This window comes from Heteronotia binoei, chromosome 11, assembly GCF_032191835.1.
Source record: "Heteronotia binoei isolate CCM8104 ecotype False Entrance Well chromosome 11, APGP_CSIRO_Hbin_v1, whole genome shotgun sequence".
Lineage (NCBI taxonomy): Eukaryota > Metazoa > Chordata > Lepidosauria > Squamata > Gekkonidae > Heteronotia > Heteronotia binoei.
Window position 1 is genome coordinate 64182041 of NC_083233.1, and position 17361 is coordinate 64199401.

Consider the following 17361-nt stretch of genomic DNA (forward strand, 5'->3'; position numbering starts at 1 on the left):
TTAACTATGCAAAATATAGAACTAACCCTGAAGCAACATCCATAATAGCTTTAAAACACCAAAAAGCCCAATATAAGACCCTCATTAGAAGATAGAAACAGGAAGACACTATGGCTTCTTAGGGAGAACTTCGGAAGGCAGTTAAAGAAAAAAACGCAGTATTATTCTGGAAACTAGTCTCTGATCCGTCATGTAGGTCACCAAATATATTTAATAGCCCTATTTTGGCAGACGCCTGGTTACATCATTATAAGATGGTATACAGGGAAACAGTTACAAGCCCACTTAATTTTTATATCATCCATAACTTACCAACTTGGCCTCGGTTCATCTACTCAGACTGGCAGTGGCTCTCCAGGGTCTCAAGCTGAGGTTTTTTACGCCTACTTGCCTACACCTTTTTAGTTGGAGATAACGAGGATTGAACGTGGAACCTTCTGCTCACCAAGCAGATGCTTTACCACTGAGACACCGTTCCCCCCCAGAGTGTTATTTGCATACTGATGACACCCTAGACCCAAACTCCCAGTTAGGCGAGAGGGCACATATAGATGTTAAGCAACACTGGGGAGAGGACTGCTCTCTCCCCTAATATCACCCTCTGTCCCTGACCTTGGAGAAACGAGCACAGTCACAATAGGACTGTCTTATGACAGCCGTGAGGCAGTGGGTCAACAAATCATGGTCAAGACTGTCAAATGCTACTGAGAGGTCTAACGACAGCAGCAGGGCCGACCTGTCCCAATCCAGCTGCCTACAGAGGGACCAAAAAACATGATACAGAAAGGCACATCCAGAAAGTAACCTCCTTTCAAACTATCAAATAAATAAAAGATTTAATAAAAATGAAAAAGCAGCTTACCACCTAGAAAGGATTACATTCATTTAAAACACATGTGAAGATAAGACATGTTCAGAAAAGTCTGTAGTTGGCCTTAGAGGAGAGAGAACTGAACTATCAAAGGGAGCTGCAAGTGTAGTTTGCTTTCCATGTCTTCTAAACACCTTTCTCTGTGATCCAACTGTCACTCAGAGCAGAATTTTGCCTCACACCACAATCGGGTGATCCAGATGGTTTGCTCAACAGCTTCGCACAACTTTTTGAGATTCTGGTTCGGTTCTCCTTTCTCGAGCCATGGCTTGATTATCCAGCCACCCAAGCAATGCCTTTTATTACAACCCAGTAACACAAATGGTCCTTCCTCTTTTAAAAAAGACAGTGGAGCATAACACAATAAATCTGCCACCTTTTCAAAATAGATTCCATCACCATAGTGATTTGGGCTAGCTGTTAAAACCAGAGTATCTAACCTCACACAAGCTGGTCCAGGGAGATGGACTTTGTAAATCATTGGCAAATGGTTTATGTGTTGATAACCTGACAGGAAACCAATGTTAAGTAACAGACTAGGCCTCTGAGACAAAGCAAATCCTTGGATCTCGTTTTTTTTTTTAAAGAAAACAATATGAAACCCACCAGCAAGTTTCAAGGAAATCTTGCCCCTTGGGAAAGATTAAATCTACTCAGCCAGTCACAAAGGCTGAGGAAAATGAGCAGCTGGGGTTCCTCCTGTAGAAGTCAGTCAATGAGAAACGGAGCTCATCTCCATCATTTGCTTCTCATGTTAATGAGCTGGTTAAATTGGCATGTACGCCCAAGAAGAATAACATGGCTGTTTCTCAGAACATTCTAGATGGCTCTTGGTACAATGTAATGCAGTGCTTGGAGAGTAGTCAACAATTAGCCTGGCAACAATTAGTCAAAGTATTTCTTTATAGCATGCCGATTTTTAACAGAACCCTGAGAATCTTCTGTTGTAAGATTCTAGGCCACCTGATACCAAAAATAAGTTTGAGAACGGCAGCTTTCGTTTTACCATGCTGCTCAGCAAGAAGTCTGATGCTTCCCGTCAACAGAAGTGGCCCTCCCACCGAAGGAAAGCTTCATAAGCAGAGTGGTAGACTACAAGTCAGTATTTGCACAGAATCATTTGCATGGAACTGTTAAAAGGCGCAGTGTTCTCTTGTGCTTGACTTCATAATTTGTTAATGCAAATTATAATAATCATATGCAAATAGACTAGGAAAATTATAGCTTTTCCGCTGATGACATATTTACAATGCGGCCTGCAGTGGCAAATCCTCTCCTTTTAGGCGGTTAGGCAACCTGGCTTCCAGTTCTCACTACACAATGTCACATTCCTGAACAGCATCCAAAATATGTGTGCACTTGGAAGGATGAAGAAAAGGGAGTGCCATAGAGACACGGTTATGCTGTCAGGAGTTTGCCCAGGAGCACACATGGGCTCAATTCATATGGAACGGCAAACCTTGGTTTGGTGATTCCTGTTTCAGCCTTAAGTTCACAAGGGCCGCTCCCTTCATACATATGAACATAAAACATGTGAACATATGGAACTGTCTTATACTGAATCAGACCCTCGGTCCATCAAAGTTAGTATTGTCTACTCAGACTGGCAGCAGTTCTCCAGGGTCTCAAGCTGAGGTTTTTCATGCCTATTTGCCTGGACCCTTTTTTGTTGGAGATGGCAGGGATTGAACCTGGAACCTTCTGCTTAACAAGCAGATGCTCTACCACTGAACCACCATCCCTCCCCAAACACTCCGATTCCCTCCTTTACTTGTTCCTGCAAACCACAGTTTGCTGTTACCAGGGCTTTTTTTGCAGAAAAAGCCCAGAAGGAACTCATTTGCATAATAGGCCACACCCCCTGACATCACCATGGTTTCACATAGGGTTTTTTGGTAGAAAAAGCCCAGGAGCTCATTTGCATATTATGCCACACCCCTGGTGCCAATCCAGCAGGAACTGCATTCCTGTGCATTCTTGCTCAAAGAAAGCTCTGGCTGTTACATCTGCAAACAGTATGTTTATGGTCTCAACTGAGCAAAGATGATATAGACAGCCACTGGTGTTAGAGGTAGCATAAACGTGCTATGTAGAGGGGGAGATGAATCCCCAAAACAGCAGTAGATTTCATTTTATTTCAGCAGATTCAGGCGACAACTAGTTAAACTGGCCACTGTTGATCCCTCGCTAGCTCTACAAACTGCCCCCCCTTTCAAGTCAGTGGTTTGTGACTGGCAAGTCTACAGACAGGAAATCCTCAACACAATTAAATTTCCCATGTCTATTATCAGAGGCACCTGGTATCGGTGTGTTGATACAGAATAAAAACAATGAATCATACACCACAGCACCACATCAATTAGTCAGCTTTAAATGCTAACTAGCTTAATCCTTAATTCTATGGGGATGAAGGATTCCCCTCTCATCGGGAAGTACTTCAGTTCTGAGTTTTCAGACGTAAAAAGCTTAATTTTAAAAAAAAACTCACTGGATTGAAATTTGAGTAATAGTAGCACCTTAAAGACTAACAAGATTTCCATGGTATAAACTTTTGAAAATCAAAGCTTCATCAGATAAGAAGTAAGAAGAGAGATCTCTAACCCTTTTATCTCAGTCAGATGGTGAGAGGATTGTTGCAAAGATGAGCATTAGCAAGGGTAGAATTCTAGCAGGAGCTCCTTTTCATATTAGGCCACACACCTCTGATGTATCCAATCCTCCAAGAGCTTACAGCAGGCCCTGTACTAAGAGCCCTGTAAACTCTTGGAGGATTGGCTACATCAGGGGTGTGTGGCCCGATATGCAAAGGAGCTCCTGCTAGAATTCCACCCCTGAGGGTTAGGATGGAAAGCGCTTTAAAGGTGCTACTGGACTTGAATCTTACTCTTCCGACCAACATGGCTACCCACCCAAAACTCTCTTCACTGGTTATCAAAACTCTCTTTGTTAATTATAGTCCCAGTCCCTGTCCCAGCAGTGTGGTCTTTCTGTAGGTTCAAACTGTAACAAGGGATGTGATAAAAGGAAGTACTTCTTCACCCAAAGGGTGATTAACACATGGAATTCACTGCCACAGGAGGTGGCGGCGGCTACAAGCATAGACAGTTTCAAGAGGAGATTGAATAAGTATATGGAGCAGAGGACCATCAGTGGCTATTAGTCACAGGGTATTGTTGGAACTCTCTGTCTGGGGCAGTGATGCTCTGTATTCTTGGTGCTTGGGGGAGCACAGTGGAAGGGCTTCTAGTGTCCTGGCCCCACTGATGGACCTCCTGATGGCACCTGTTTTCTTTGGCCATTGTGTGACACAGAATGTTGGACTGGTCATTGGCCTGATCCAACATGGCTTCTCTTATGTTCTTATGTGGTGGTACCATATTTGTAGATTAAATTAACATTCCCCCACAAGGAGAGGACATAGCTCAGTGGGCAAGGACCCATTTTGCATTCTGGAGGTCCCAAGTTCAAACCTCCAAGGAAAATGCTTTATAGTGAGCCACACCATTTGTCTCTTACAGTATTGTCTACTCTGTCTAGTAACAGCTTTTTACAGTTTCAAACACAGATCTCAGAGAGAAGACAGAACTTTAATATGGTACTTGCTCTCAGCTGCTAGGACATTGTATGCGCAACTGTGGAAGCAAGAAAAAATACCAGAGAAATGGGATTGGATTACAAAAGTTATGTCATGGAGTGAAATGGACAAATTAACAAGAAAATTAAGAGACTATGATTTGGAACTTTTTAAGTTGGAGTGGAAGAAATTCAGAAGACACGTAGAAAAAGAGTGGAAAATAAAAGGACATTGGACAATCTTTGATAATGATTAAGGTTTTTAAAATAAGAATATAACTTTTGGGTTTTTCTTAACAGTTAAGGGTACCTTTAATATTTGTTTCCTTTAAGTAAATAACACTGGTGGGGGTCAAGTAACGGGGGGAGGGGAGGGGAAAAAGTAAGATATGGGGTAGAAAGTTTTTTCTTTTACTTTAAGTTTTTATAAGTTGTAGATATAGTTTTGCTACCATATGTTACTAATAAAAATTGTTTATTTGAAAACACAGATCTCAGGGAGTAGAGCAACAACAAAAAAAAACCCCTTCTGTGTGAAATCCTGGAGAACTGCTGCCAGTCAGAATAGTCAGCCCCTAGAAAAGACTCAGCAAAAAGTAGCTTCATGTGTTCATATAACCAGCAAAGGGGTTCTGCATGCAAAAATCATTTCTACAGACAGTTCTGCTACACGGGCACAGAGCAGAGGATGAATGGGAGACAGACAACACTGATCAATGAGGTGCGGGGATATTGTTCATTTCCATTACCCTCCGCCCACCAAAGCCCTGTTTGTTAGGCTAACAAAACTCAATAGGAACAACAAGCACCATTCATTTCCCTGAGTTTTGCCTTTAGCTGCTTTCTTTCCATATCAACACACCCCCGGAAATTTGGCAAGGAAGATCCCTTGAGCAAGAGTTAGAATTTGTGAGAATGTCATCTAAGTTGGATGGAGAACAAAGCCAGAAAAAGTTCCTCACTGAAACCAATCTAAGTGAATAAAACAAAAATGAACATGTGTAAAATGAAGGTGAAGAAAATTCCCCAAGCTTTTGAAACGGAAGTCAGTTCACACAGAACTAAGAGGGTACCAGATATCTGGATCCAAATTTGCTTAAAGATGTATCCCCTGGGAACTGCTTTTCCATAGACACTAGCATCACATGGACAGTCTTCTCACAGATGCAACAGCTTTCTGGATCTGCACTTAATGGGGTATGTTAACCTTTGTACTGCTAATCTTCCATCACTTTCTCTTCCCTGGCTCCCATTCCAAACACAGCGAAAAATATAGGCCAAGTGCACCTGGAATCTTTAAACGTATGGCTTCTCTGTCAAGGGAAGGGCTTGGCGTTGCTCCAAACGTTAGAGGCAAATCAGATAAGGTATCTGGGAAATGCGGAGATTTGAATGATGAAATCTCACCTACCAAACAATTTCTAAACTTTTGATATTCATTACAGCTGTCAAAAGATACTATTTGACAAACTGATGGGAAGATACCTTTTAATCTTGTTTTGCCATTTTACCTGGCTGGTATTTCCTCCCTCTTCTGGCAGGTCACTCTGTGGCATTTGAGTATGACACAAGGGAGCACTGAAATATACCATTTCCCATTACCCCCTTATGCATTCTTACATGGTATGGTCCAGGAAGGCTTCTACCATGGCACCTGCAGATCCTGTAGTTTCATTCTCAGTGAGACTGTCTACAAGTTGGAATCACAAAAGGGGAATAAACAACTAGGAAATTTCCTTTCAATTCAGAGTCACCTTTGGAGTTTCTGCAGGTTAGTCTCTCTGCTTCCTCCTGTGTCGCACCCCAGATTTGACTCTCAATTGCCTTAACTGCCCCAGAAAGCCCTGGTTTCACCCCATGGGCCTGGACTCTCAGGTGAGTTGCATAAGCCCCAATAAAGCCACCTTGGTCTTTTACTGCTTGTTGAAAATATTTGCTGCTGTTGTTCAAGCACAGGGAACAAGGGTCTGCTTTGCCAGCAAGCTGAGAGGGACAGAAATATGCTAAAACGAGGTCATTCAGCGAGAAAAAGGAGTCTTTTTAGTAATGCCTAGATTTCTCCTTTTCCTGTCACATGACTGTTACTTCCTGTCACATGTTTGCAATTAAATGAATCTAATATTGCTTTCTTGGCAGCTAGGGGAGTCTGGAAATGTTGTATATCCACTTTGCTAAAGGGCAATGATTATGCTCATGCCTCAGTGTGTTTTGGTTTTATTGATTTGTAAATAAGTTTTTTTTAAATAACGTTTTTCTGCATACCCAGTAAATCACCCAAGCATGCAGAAAACTTGGCTGTGAGTCACATTGTTTTGCAGCTCTGCTGATAGACAGAGGACTATCAAGTTTGCTATTTAGAGGAGTGATGATGTGTCATATCAGGCAATCTTCCTTCCTCTCTTACACCTTCTTAGCAAATGCCTCCTATCAGTGTAACTACATTCTCTATGAGAAAACCACCCAAACTTGATTGTGAAAACCTTTCAAAAGTGTTTTAATGCATTTTTTAAAAAACAAGCTGGTTTTTGGAGGATAGTTTTAAATTCAAGCTGGCTTGTGGTCAGTGCTAAGTTCGTTGGAGTGTTGATAAGCAATTAAAGTACCTGAAAAGTTAGCAAAGAGGTATGCCTTTTCCAGCTGAAAAACGGCATGTTAAATTTCATTTCATTGCGATAATTTCTTTGGCTTAGCTCCAAGCCTAATTAAACCCTTACCTGTGGAGGACAGATTCAGCAGTAATCTCACAAATGTGTATGAGAAACAGACTCTTGAAAGGGGTATCATGATTCCCATGGATGAGATGTGCATCTAGCTCTATTCCCAGACAGAGGAATATACTCTGATGAATCAGAGTTCTCAGCAGTCAAGCCAATGAAGCAGCATTCTCTAAGGCTTGGTTCACATATCCATGTACATCACCTGTTGATTACTTAACATTTGATGACTTAAAAGTACCCAAAAACATCATGTTTCAGGGGATGCAAGGTGATTTGTAAGTTCTGTCTCTGGGGACAGATCAGTTATTCATGTGTACAGACTATCAACTGACATTGCAGTGATGAGCATGTCTTGTGAACCAACCTAAAGTTAAGCAAAAAGTACAGGAGACACGTTTTTAAGACATTACCTACTGCCCATATCAGTGTATCAAATTCATCTGTTTCTTCTTTGCCAGAGTCACCATGTTTCCACCTGACCCGTACTCTGCCATTTTCCACCTTCTCCACTTTGGTTGGGGTGCATTTCTTTAAAAACCTGGTGCCGTGGGCTTCCATGTAATCTGTTACTAAGGCGGCCATTTGCTAAAAAGGAAAGAGAGTGGGAGGGAAAGTAAGAATTTGTCCTTGTTTACTGAACTCAAGATTTAGTTTGCAGTGGGTGGCTTACACCCGGCTTGATTCAGCTCTGCAAGCTGATGGGTTTCCCCAAGTTATTCCAAAGCAGCTAACTCCCCCTCACTCTGAGACCGATTTCCCGCTAGCCTTATGCCGTTCTCATGCTTCTCTTCTCCGCGGGGCTTCCGTTGGATCTCAAACTATCTGCCCTGGGGCGGCAACTCGCTTTGCCTTTTTTGCATGGCAAACGGATACCAGTTTTTAGAGGATCTTGTTTGCTGTGTGAAAAAAGCAGAGCGGTTTGCAGCCCCAGAGCAGATCGTGTGAAATCCAACGGAAGCTCTGTGGAGAAGAGGAGAGCGAGAGCAGCATAAGGCTAGTTGGGAATTGCTCTGATCCTGAAAGGCTCTGTTCCAGTGACAGCACCGGAAGCACAACAGGATTTAAATTCCTGTCCTCTAAAACCCACCTATAACCCCCCCCCCCAACAATAACTGCCCCATGCTTGTGTCCTCTTCCCATTTTGCTTCCTTATATTAGATGATAGATAGATGATAGACAGATAGAAAATAAAATGAAATAGATGGACAAAAATAAAATGTTAGCAGCAGGAGTGGGGGAGTCTTACTGGAGGCCTCACCTTCCCTCTCTGTTAAGGTGAATGCTGCAGTAGCAGCATCCTTACTGAAATTCTTTTGATTTAGATTATTGGGGAGCAGAACAAAGTTTGCATCCAGTGGAACCTTTAAGACCTACAAAGTTGGATTCACGGTATATGCTTTCATGCGCAGGCACACTTTGTCCAATATCTGACAAAACGTGCTTGCACACGAAAGCTTGTACCATGAATCAAACTTCGTTTTCTTTTATTTATATTATTTTATATGAATAAAACTTGGTTGGTCTTCAAGGTGCCACTGGACTCAAACTTTGCTCTGCTGCTTCAGTCCACCTGAGCTATTGAGCTAAAACTACAACCTGAAACTACCTGAACTAAAACTACAACCCCCCTTCCCACAAAATTGGAGTCGTTGGGACAAGTTCAGCTCTCAAACATGCCTGTTCAATTTCTTCCATATGGATGGAAGGCTTAGAGTTATGGGAAATGTGTTATTCAAATACCTTATAGCAGGGGTGGCCAACGGTAGCTCTCCAAATGTTTTTTTTTGCCTACAACTCCCATCAGCCCCAGTCAGCATGGCCAATGGCTGGGGCTGATGGGAGTTGTAGGCAACAAAAACATCTGGAGAGCTACCGTTGGCCACTCCTGCCTTATAGAAATGTCTGCTATTCACTCCCATGGGGACGAGTATAGCACTGCAATTGGGAACATTAAACGTACTGACGGCAAAACGTCATATCCCAACCTCTGCCCTTTACTGCAAACACCCCATGAGATGCTCAGAGAACCTTGATGTACACAGGTGTGCATTTTCCTTCCCCTCCCTGGTGGGTCATAAGAACATAACATAAGAAGAGCCCTGCCAGATCACACCAGTAGTCCTTCTAATCCAGCGTCCTGTCTCACACAGTGGCGGACCAGTTCCTCTGGAGGGACAACAGCAGGGCACAGAGGCCGAGACCTTCCTCTGATGTTGCCTTCTGGAACTGGGATTCAGAGGTTTACTGACTCTGAACATGGATGCTTTCTTCAGTCATTCATTACAGCTAGCAGCCACTGATGGACCTATCCTCCATGAATGTGTCTAATCCCCTTCTAAAGCTGTCTATGCCTGTGGCCATCTACATCCTCTGTTCCTTACCACAATCTCACACACCCAGCCTCCACTGCAAGGGACCTAGGAGACATGCAATGTAACGTGGTGTGCACACAGATGCATTTCCCCTCCCACCCCCAGTGGTCTTTCAAAACACAGGCTCTCTCTCTGCCCTACCCATCAGAAAAATGGGCACTTTGCAAGTATACAATAACCATCTCACTATACAAACAAATTTCACCCTCTGACAACAGAGCACCCTGGCGATTGGGTATCAGCCTGCTTCCTGATGCCTATGCAACGTACAAAGACACTCTGCCAACAAAAAAAGGGCAGGGCTGTTTGAAATCCCGAGCTGATCCCAGTTAACAGAAATGATTGTCCTCTCCGGGGCACCCGTCCCACGCCTCTCCAATATGGGTGACTCATTAAGCTATCCTGAAAAGCTCCTCTACAAAAGGAAGTGATGCCTTCTTAGAAAATACCTCTGATTGTTTGAACCATGCTGCTGTCAAACAGCAAACTGTCCCACTGACAGGTTTATTCAGAAAAGTGCCACTGCTGTTGGGGATAACAAGTCAAAGTGTCATACTTAAAAGGGTGCGTTTACTAGATGCATAAAAGGAGAGATCACAAATACGCCCAGACAGAAGAACTTAAGTGCTGGGTTTTGGAATCATTTTCTGCCTGACATTTTATACTTTGCTTTTTTGCTACTAGTCATCACAAGGAGAACAGCAGAAGCCAACTCCAATGGCATTTAAAAAAAAACTCTGAAGCAAGAGGCAGCAGCGTTTTGGTGCCAGTTTATTTGCCCCAACTGATTTCACTTCTGTGGTTTCTTCCATTGCACTGGCTATCCTATACAGTACTTCAAAATAGAGACAGTGCCAGCCTAAATTTTTGCTAGAAGATGGTGAGCAGGCTGGGGCATCTGAATGTCTGCTATGCTCAATGCAGGTGCAATTTGGAAGATCTGTGGCCAGGCATTCCAGTGGACTTTTTACAAAATGAGTAGCAGCTTTGGAAAGGTCTAGTTTGTGTCAGACCCAGAGGCAAGGAACAGACAAGTAAAATTCAAGATCTTTATTCCAGCATCATAGGCAGGTACAGGCGTTGTCGGATTTGGCTCTCCCGCCAGTTCCCGGCTTTTATAACCCTTTTGCCTTGACCCTTACAATTCAAGCTAAGCGCGCCAAGCAGCAGTGGGGATTTTGCACGGGTTCCCTCCTTCTCTATCATCACCCCATGTGCCTGTTATCTAACCCTTCAGCCACATCTTCACCAGCTCCTTTGACCTTGGTTGCATAGTAACGTGCAAGTTCCCAAACATGCCACCCTCCCTTTAGATAAGCAGCAGGGATGCTTCAAAGCAATCAGCCAGCATAGCAAGCACAAGCAATATCATTGCATAACTGTTAGCTATTTGGATACATATGGCAAGAGGAACAAAGACGGAGTGACTCTTGACAGTTTAGATTTGGCTCTGATCTGTATGATCAAGCCTAACTTGATCTCATCAGAAGAAAGTTTGAGTCCAGTGGCACCTTGAAGACCAACAAAGTTTTATTTAAGGTATAAGCTTTCGTTTGCATGCACTCTTCTTCAGATATAATGAAACAGAAGTTACCAGTCCATACATATAGGTAGAGGGTGAGCAGTAAATTAGCATACAACATAATGAAGATATTTAAGAAGAAGACTGAAGATTTATACCTCGCCCTTCTCTCTGAATCAGAGTGGCTTACAATCTCCTATATCTTCTCCCCCCACAACAGACACCCTGTGAGGTGGGTGGGGCTGAGAGGGCTCTCACAGCAGCTGCCCTTTCAAGGACAACTCCTGTGATACCTATGGCTAACTCAAGGCCATTCCAGCAGCTGTAAGTGGAGGAGTGGGGAATCAAACCCGGTTCTCCCAGATAAGAGTCCATGCACTTAACCACTACACCAAAGTGGCTCTCAGATTCAAGGACCAAAGAGGAATAACAAGCTTAGTTTATGTTTGGGTTTAAATTAGGAGTTTGGGTTTAAACCCATTTGTTTGGGTTTAAATTAGGAGGAAAACATAGTTAAGAAAACAAACATTTCCTTCCTGTTACTCCTGTTTGGTCCTTCCAGTGTCCTCTCCCTGCTGGTGGACCTCCTGATGGCACCTGGGGGTTTTTTTGGCTGCTGTGTGATGGAGTGTTGGACTGGATGGGCCACTGGCCTGATCCAACATGGCTTCTCTTATGTAGATGGGCTGGGAAAGACAAAGTTGAGAAGGATGAACTCAGACAAGCTAAACCATTCCTCTGACGTGATATTAAGGCAGTCCCTGGTAGGTCCCTCAAGTTCTCTTTAGGAACACATTCCAGCAGCAGTGAGCACAGAGCACTGTGCCAGCGCAAGACATAGGACAAGTTTCATAAGGAGCTAATCAGAATGAAATCCCTGTCAACAGCAGCAATTACCTGGTCAAATCCTCGAAGAGGGATGCTCCTCATCATGACCGTAGTATCCAATCTGAGGCCTGTGAGAAAGCCAGCGCACTCAAGGGAAACATCTGGTAAATCAGCAGTCAAAGGAATGTCGTTCATCTTGGTTTTATTTTGATAAAACAATCGGCACTGCAGCAAGACATGGGTCAGCAGTTCTCCAAACAGCTTTCACGGGCATTTCCAAGAATCACCATTTCCCCTAAAGTGGCTGAAAAGCAGTTGCACAAACAGGAGGACGGCGTCACAGTTTTGAGCTCAAAGTGCAGATGAACAACAGGGCATGGTGGTTAAGTGCACGGACTCTTATCTGGGAGAACCAGGGTTGATTCCCTGCTCCTCGATCTGCAGCTGCTGGAATGGCTTTGGGTCAGCCATAGCTCTCGTAGGAGTTGTCCTTGAAAGGGCAGCTGCTGTAAGTGCTCTCTCAGCCCCACCTACCTCACAGGGTATTTGTTGTGTGTGGGGGGGGGGGAAGGTAAAAGGAGATTGGGGTTGTTGTGGCCTCCCTGGCCAGCACTGTCATCTGTGCTAGGAAATGGAATAAAAACTGCCATCCCTATGAGATATCGTGATGTGAGACGGCTAGGCTGGGCAATATGTGATGTCATGGTAATCTGAGTGCTGTTGAGTGGTTTGTTTATAAAATGTTTTTATTGTATTTTATTGTTTTATTATATGTTGTACTCCGCCCTGAGCCCTATGGGGAATGGGCAGAATAGAAATTTTCTAAAATAAATAAATAAATTGTGACCGCTCTGAGACTCTAAGATTCAGAGTACAGGGCGGGATATAAATCCAATATTTTCTTCCTCCAGATTTTGTCATTTCCATCCACATGCAAGGAGTACCACTCCACAATGTTTCTTTTCAGCAAAATACTGAAGAGCTGAACCATGTGATGCAGGGGGGTTGGGACTGGACCATGTGATGTGTGTGTGTGTGTATACACACACAATTAAGATATATAACCAAGCTGCAAAAAGCAGTCAGGGAAGGGTTTGATTTGGATGAGAGTTATGGTACTGGAGAAGGAGGAGATAAACTGTTTTCCTCACCTGACTGAACAGACTTTCTGGTAGTCAGAGAATGAATCTTCAGTACTCTGAACAGCTCCTTGTGGTTAGCAGTAGGATAAAGGATGAAATAAAGGAGAAGATGGCCTGACCTGGATAACCCGGGCTAGCCCAATTTCATCAGACCTTGGAAGCGAAGACCAAGGAAGCCCAGGGTTGTTATGCAGAGGCAGGCAATAGCAAACCACCTCTGAATGCCTCCTGCCTTGATAACCTTATGGGATCACTATAAACTGGGTGTGTGAATTTGTTATAATTCAGTGACAGTATCCTTTCTTTGCACGGCATTTAATTTTGTACAGAACATACACAAAGACATGCCACGTTGGAAGGGATTAGGTCTAACATTATTTCCTCAGCTCAGTCAAAGCGTACCAAAATTGGGCCAGGCAGCATTGCTCCACCCTCCCCAAGCAATTTCTCAGCTCTTCTTAGGCCAGCATCCTTGACACCTTGAGAACCATCAACTTTTGAGATTATACATGATCAGCAACAATTACACAGTGCAGCTGTTGCTGGACTGTGCCACTTTCAACTGCAAGGGGCAACCACTTTTAAACATGTGGAAGCAAAAAGGGATTATACGTTAGCACACCTTTCCATAACTTTAGAAAGATGACCCATGTCAAGTAGGCTTGCTTAGAACCATGCAGTGGAAGATTCTCTTGGTTACATAGCTGCGTTTTAGCCACCGACATCAGTGAACAGTGCTACAAAGTGGTGCTTAAACATTAAAAGGTTATTTAATAGAAAATTCCCAATTTCCTGACATCACATTTGGAGAGACATGCCCTCTAGACTGTGGAGCAAATTTCTTGTAACTGTGGAACAAATTTCATAGATAACGTATTTATTGCCTTTTGCACTGTTTCCCTTGGTTTGGTGCTCTATACCAGGGGTGGCCAACGGTAGCTCTCCAGATGGTTTTTGCCGACAACTCCCATCAGCCCCAGCCAGCATGGCCAATGGCTGGGGCTGATGGGAGTTGTAGGCAAAAAACATCTGGAGAGCTACCGTTGGCCACCCCTGCTCTATACAGCCTTGCTAGGAGATGGAATGAGCCCCTGTATATGCCCTCTATAGCTAAGTATAGGTCCTCTATACAGTCTTGCTAGAAGGCGATGGAATAAGCCCATATAACTGTTGAACAAATTCCATGGATAATGCATTTATTGCCTTTTGCACTATTTCCCATGGTTTGGTGCATGTGCATATGCACACACAATACAAACAGACTTGCTCCTTTTTTGCTTACTCAGATTATTGAGTCTTCCCAGAAAAATAAATATGCTGAGCATATAATAAATCATTATAGCTTTTACAAAGGATACAGCTGGCTCCAACAAGCAACCTGTTCATGGAGAGAGGAGTGGGGTGGGGTGGTGGAGACATAAAAAAGGGATACAGGAATGAGACTGCACATATTTTCGCAACTTAAACAAATTATTTTCTAGAATCCTGGCCTGATTACAGGTACCACTGACTTTCAGATTCCAGCATACTTGGCAGGTATCAGATTGCATAGAAGGGACACATGGAGGAAAGTTGTTTGTTTAAAATGCACAGAAGTTAACACAACTGACAAAACTCTCTCCGCTTACAGACTTCTAAAACAGTGATTATAAAACCATTTATTTAGCACACTGCAGAATGGTCCCTTCTTCAGTTTTGGAAGGAAACATAAAACTTTTGGGATGAGGTGGTTATTTGTTTAAAAAAAATTCTGCAGTTAACATCTACTTTCCCCCACAGATCTACTGTTGATTTGGCACAATTTCCTCTCCTTACATTGGGCTTCTTTCTTTTTCACTGAATGATACAAGCCAATTAGGGATCACGTAGTAAAATGATGATGTCACAGTGCTACACAGCTAATTCAGATCTGTGGGGGAAAACAAAGCTAATTTAGAGCAAGGACAATGCTTCCTGGGGGTGGCTGCAAACGTAATTTTAGCCAATCAGGAACACAAACACAGTGTTTTCTGGATACCCCAAATTTTCCACAAACTGGACAGTGAGAATCCTTTTTTTCTTTGACAATGTCAAAGAACCAATCAAATCAATTAGGTAGAATGGAGATGTGGGTCTGGGCGAATGGGATTTGTATTTCAGTCCCATCTGGGGGAGTATGATGTGAGGTCAAAAACCCTGAAAAATAAGGGACCCAGTACTGATTAATGGAGTACCTACAAAGGCCGTCAACTTAACCTGGGAATTGGCACTTGTAAAAAACAAAACAGCAAAACAAATAGCCAGTATGAAAGGTGGAAATAAAACCCTGACTATTACATCTGAGACAACTCTTCATGCACTGATTATCACTTACTAATCTGTTTTTGTGGATGAGCCCTAACATTGACATTCTGCAGAAACAACAACTGAAATAGTGATCTCCAACAAAGCAATATAAAAATAAGAATATTCTTCAGCCAACTGAAATCCTTCAATGACACCACCTCAGGAAAACTTTCAATGTTGGAAGAATAGGATCTTTTCCTCCTCTGCCCCTTCTAATGAAAATGGAAGCAAGAAGATCATCTAGGGCTTTCCATGCTTCACAGCAGAAAAATGCAAACCTTTCACCCCCAAATTTCTCCTTTTTCAAATGTTTACTGAGGGGAGAAGGGGCTCCTTATAAATCCTAAGCTATTGCAAAAGACATCTAGTTACCCAGACAACAACTAACCAGGAGAGGAAAAAACAGAAGCCCAGAGACATTCTTGGATATGGATAATTTCTGGGTTGTCTCCCCTCACTTTAACTTAGAGAAGGAATGCACAAATATTGTACATTTAAGAGGACAACTCCTCAGCAGGGCAAACTTAAGATGTGGGTGGCCCAGTCAAAGGAACACATTGGTCCTTTCAAAAGGATAATGCGATGCTCGAGCGGATAATACCGATGTCAGCGCTAATCCCTAGAGGTACTAATAATATAATTCCAACACAAAAAGCAAGCTCTTCAAAATAATGCTGCGGGTGCTCCGTCAAAAGTCATCAGCACTCTGCCCTGCTGTGAGGGGTGGGGTGACAGGAATGTGCCTGGAGTTATTATCTGAAGCAGTGTTATGAATCTTGTGAAGACAAGGGAGGCCTGCAACTGTCCGGCTGTGCTAAAACATTATTCAGCTCTGAGAATAGGTGGGCTCAGGGGATCAGACTAAGATTTGGCTACAATAAGAGTGAAAAGATGCACCCAGCAGAGCAGACAGCCAGAATACTACACTTTCTCTCCTGTTCCACAAGCCACGCCATTTACTTATTAAAATATTTATACTCTGCCATTCCCTTACAGATATGAGCCCCAACATAGTTTGCAGAAGCAAAATTAAAACCTGAGCTAAGGGCCCTTCTGAATGCTACTAAGGAGGTACTTCCAAAGGGGCAGCCATGTCAGTCTATCGTGCCAGTCTATCAATTTCAATCTCAATTTCAGACCTTTAATGCCAGTCTATTATAGCAAAACAAAATAGAAGTCCATTGCCACCTTAAAAACTAAAAGCATTTGTTCCACAGTGACCTCTCATGAGCTGGAACTCACTTCCTCAGATGCAATGAATGGAAGAAAATAATTTTCCTCATTTTTATGCCAAAAATTACAGAATGGGGGGTGGAAAGGGAGGAGCTAAGAGACCTGGTGTCATAAACCAGGTGTGATTAACACATAACAGACAATAGGAGAGGTCAGAGCTTCCAAGCAGGTAAACATTTGAAGCACGTCTAGCATTATAGCGCACCACATGATCCCTCTTATGAATGGTGTACTATGGAAACATGAACAAAAACAGACTGTATTGTAAATAAAGCAAACAGCCATTTCCTATAGTTGCAGTAGGGGTAAAAAGTGCCCCACAATTGCAGGAATAGTCAAGGCCTGTTTCAGGTCTAGACCGTCACCAAGATGACAAAACTCATGTCTGGATTGTACTACTTCAGACTATAAACGGGGCTCACATGATTGGAAGTTTCCCCCATGGCAAAAATATCCCTTCACACAGAAACCTAGCTTGTCAGGGCAAAACCAGTGGAGCAGCCATCTTAGCCTAGCGTAACAAAAAAAGACAGAAGTTCAGTGGCACCTCAAAGACTAACAACATCCAGTATGATTTTAGCTGAGTCTTTTCTCTGAAAGGCTAGTTTACTAGGGTTAAAGGGTGTTAATTTCACAGGGACATATTTCATCATGGCAGTTATAGCAATGATTTACACTCCCAATTCACTTTGAGGGTTTCCACACAGGAACTGAAGAGGAGGGTGGGGGGGAAGAAAGCATGCGCACAACCACTTCACATGTGTCTACAGACCTAAGA

General features: G+C 43.0%; 1 protein-coding gene and 1 non-coding gene across 2 annotated transcripts in view; both read right to left on the reverse strand.

The window, feature by feature from the left end:
* TXNRD2 (thioredoxin reductase 2) overlaps positions 1–17361 on the reverse strand; it is a 70676-nt gene that overhangs the window by 28614 nt on the left and 24701 nt on the right. Inside the window, exons 9-11 of the mRNA XM_060248943.1 lie at positions 14384–14403; positions 11953–12044; positions 7572–7746 (exon numbers count right to left, since the gene is read on the reverse strand). Coding sequence (XP_060104926.1) covers positions 7572–7746; positions 11953–12044; positions 14384–14403 — 287 coding nt within the window. The remainder of the gene's footprint in view (positions 1–7571; positions 7747–11952; positions 12045–14383; positions 14404–17361) is intronic.
* TRNAN-GUU (transfer RNA asparagine (anticodon GUU)) lies at positions 2542–2616 on the reverse strand. The gene has a single exon. It is a non-coding gene; the product is annotated as a tRNA-Asn (tRNA).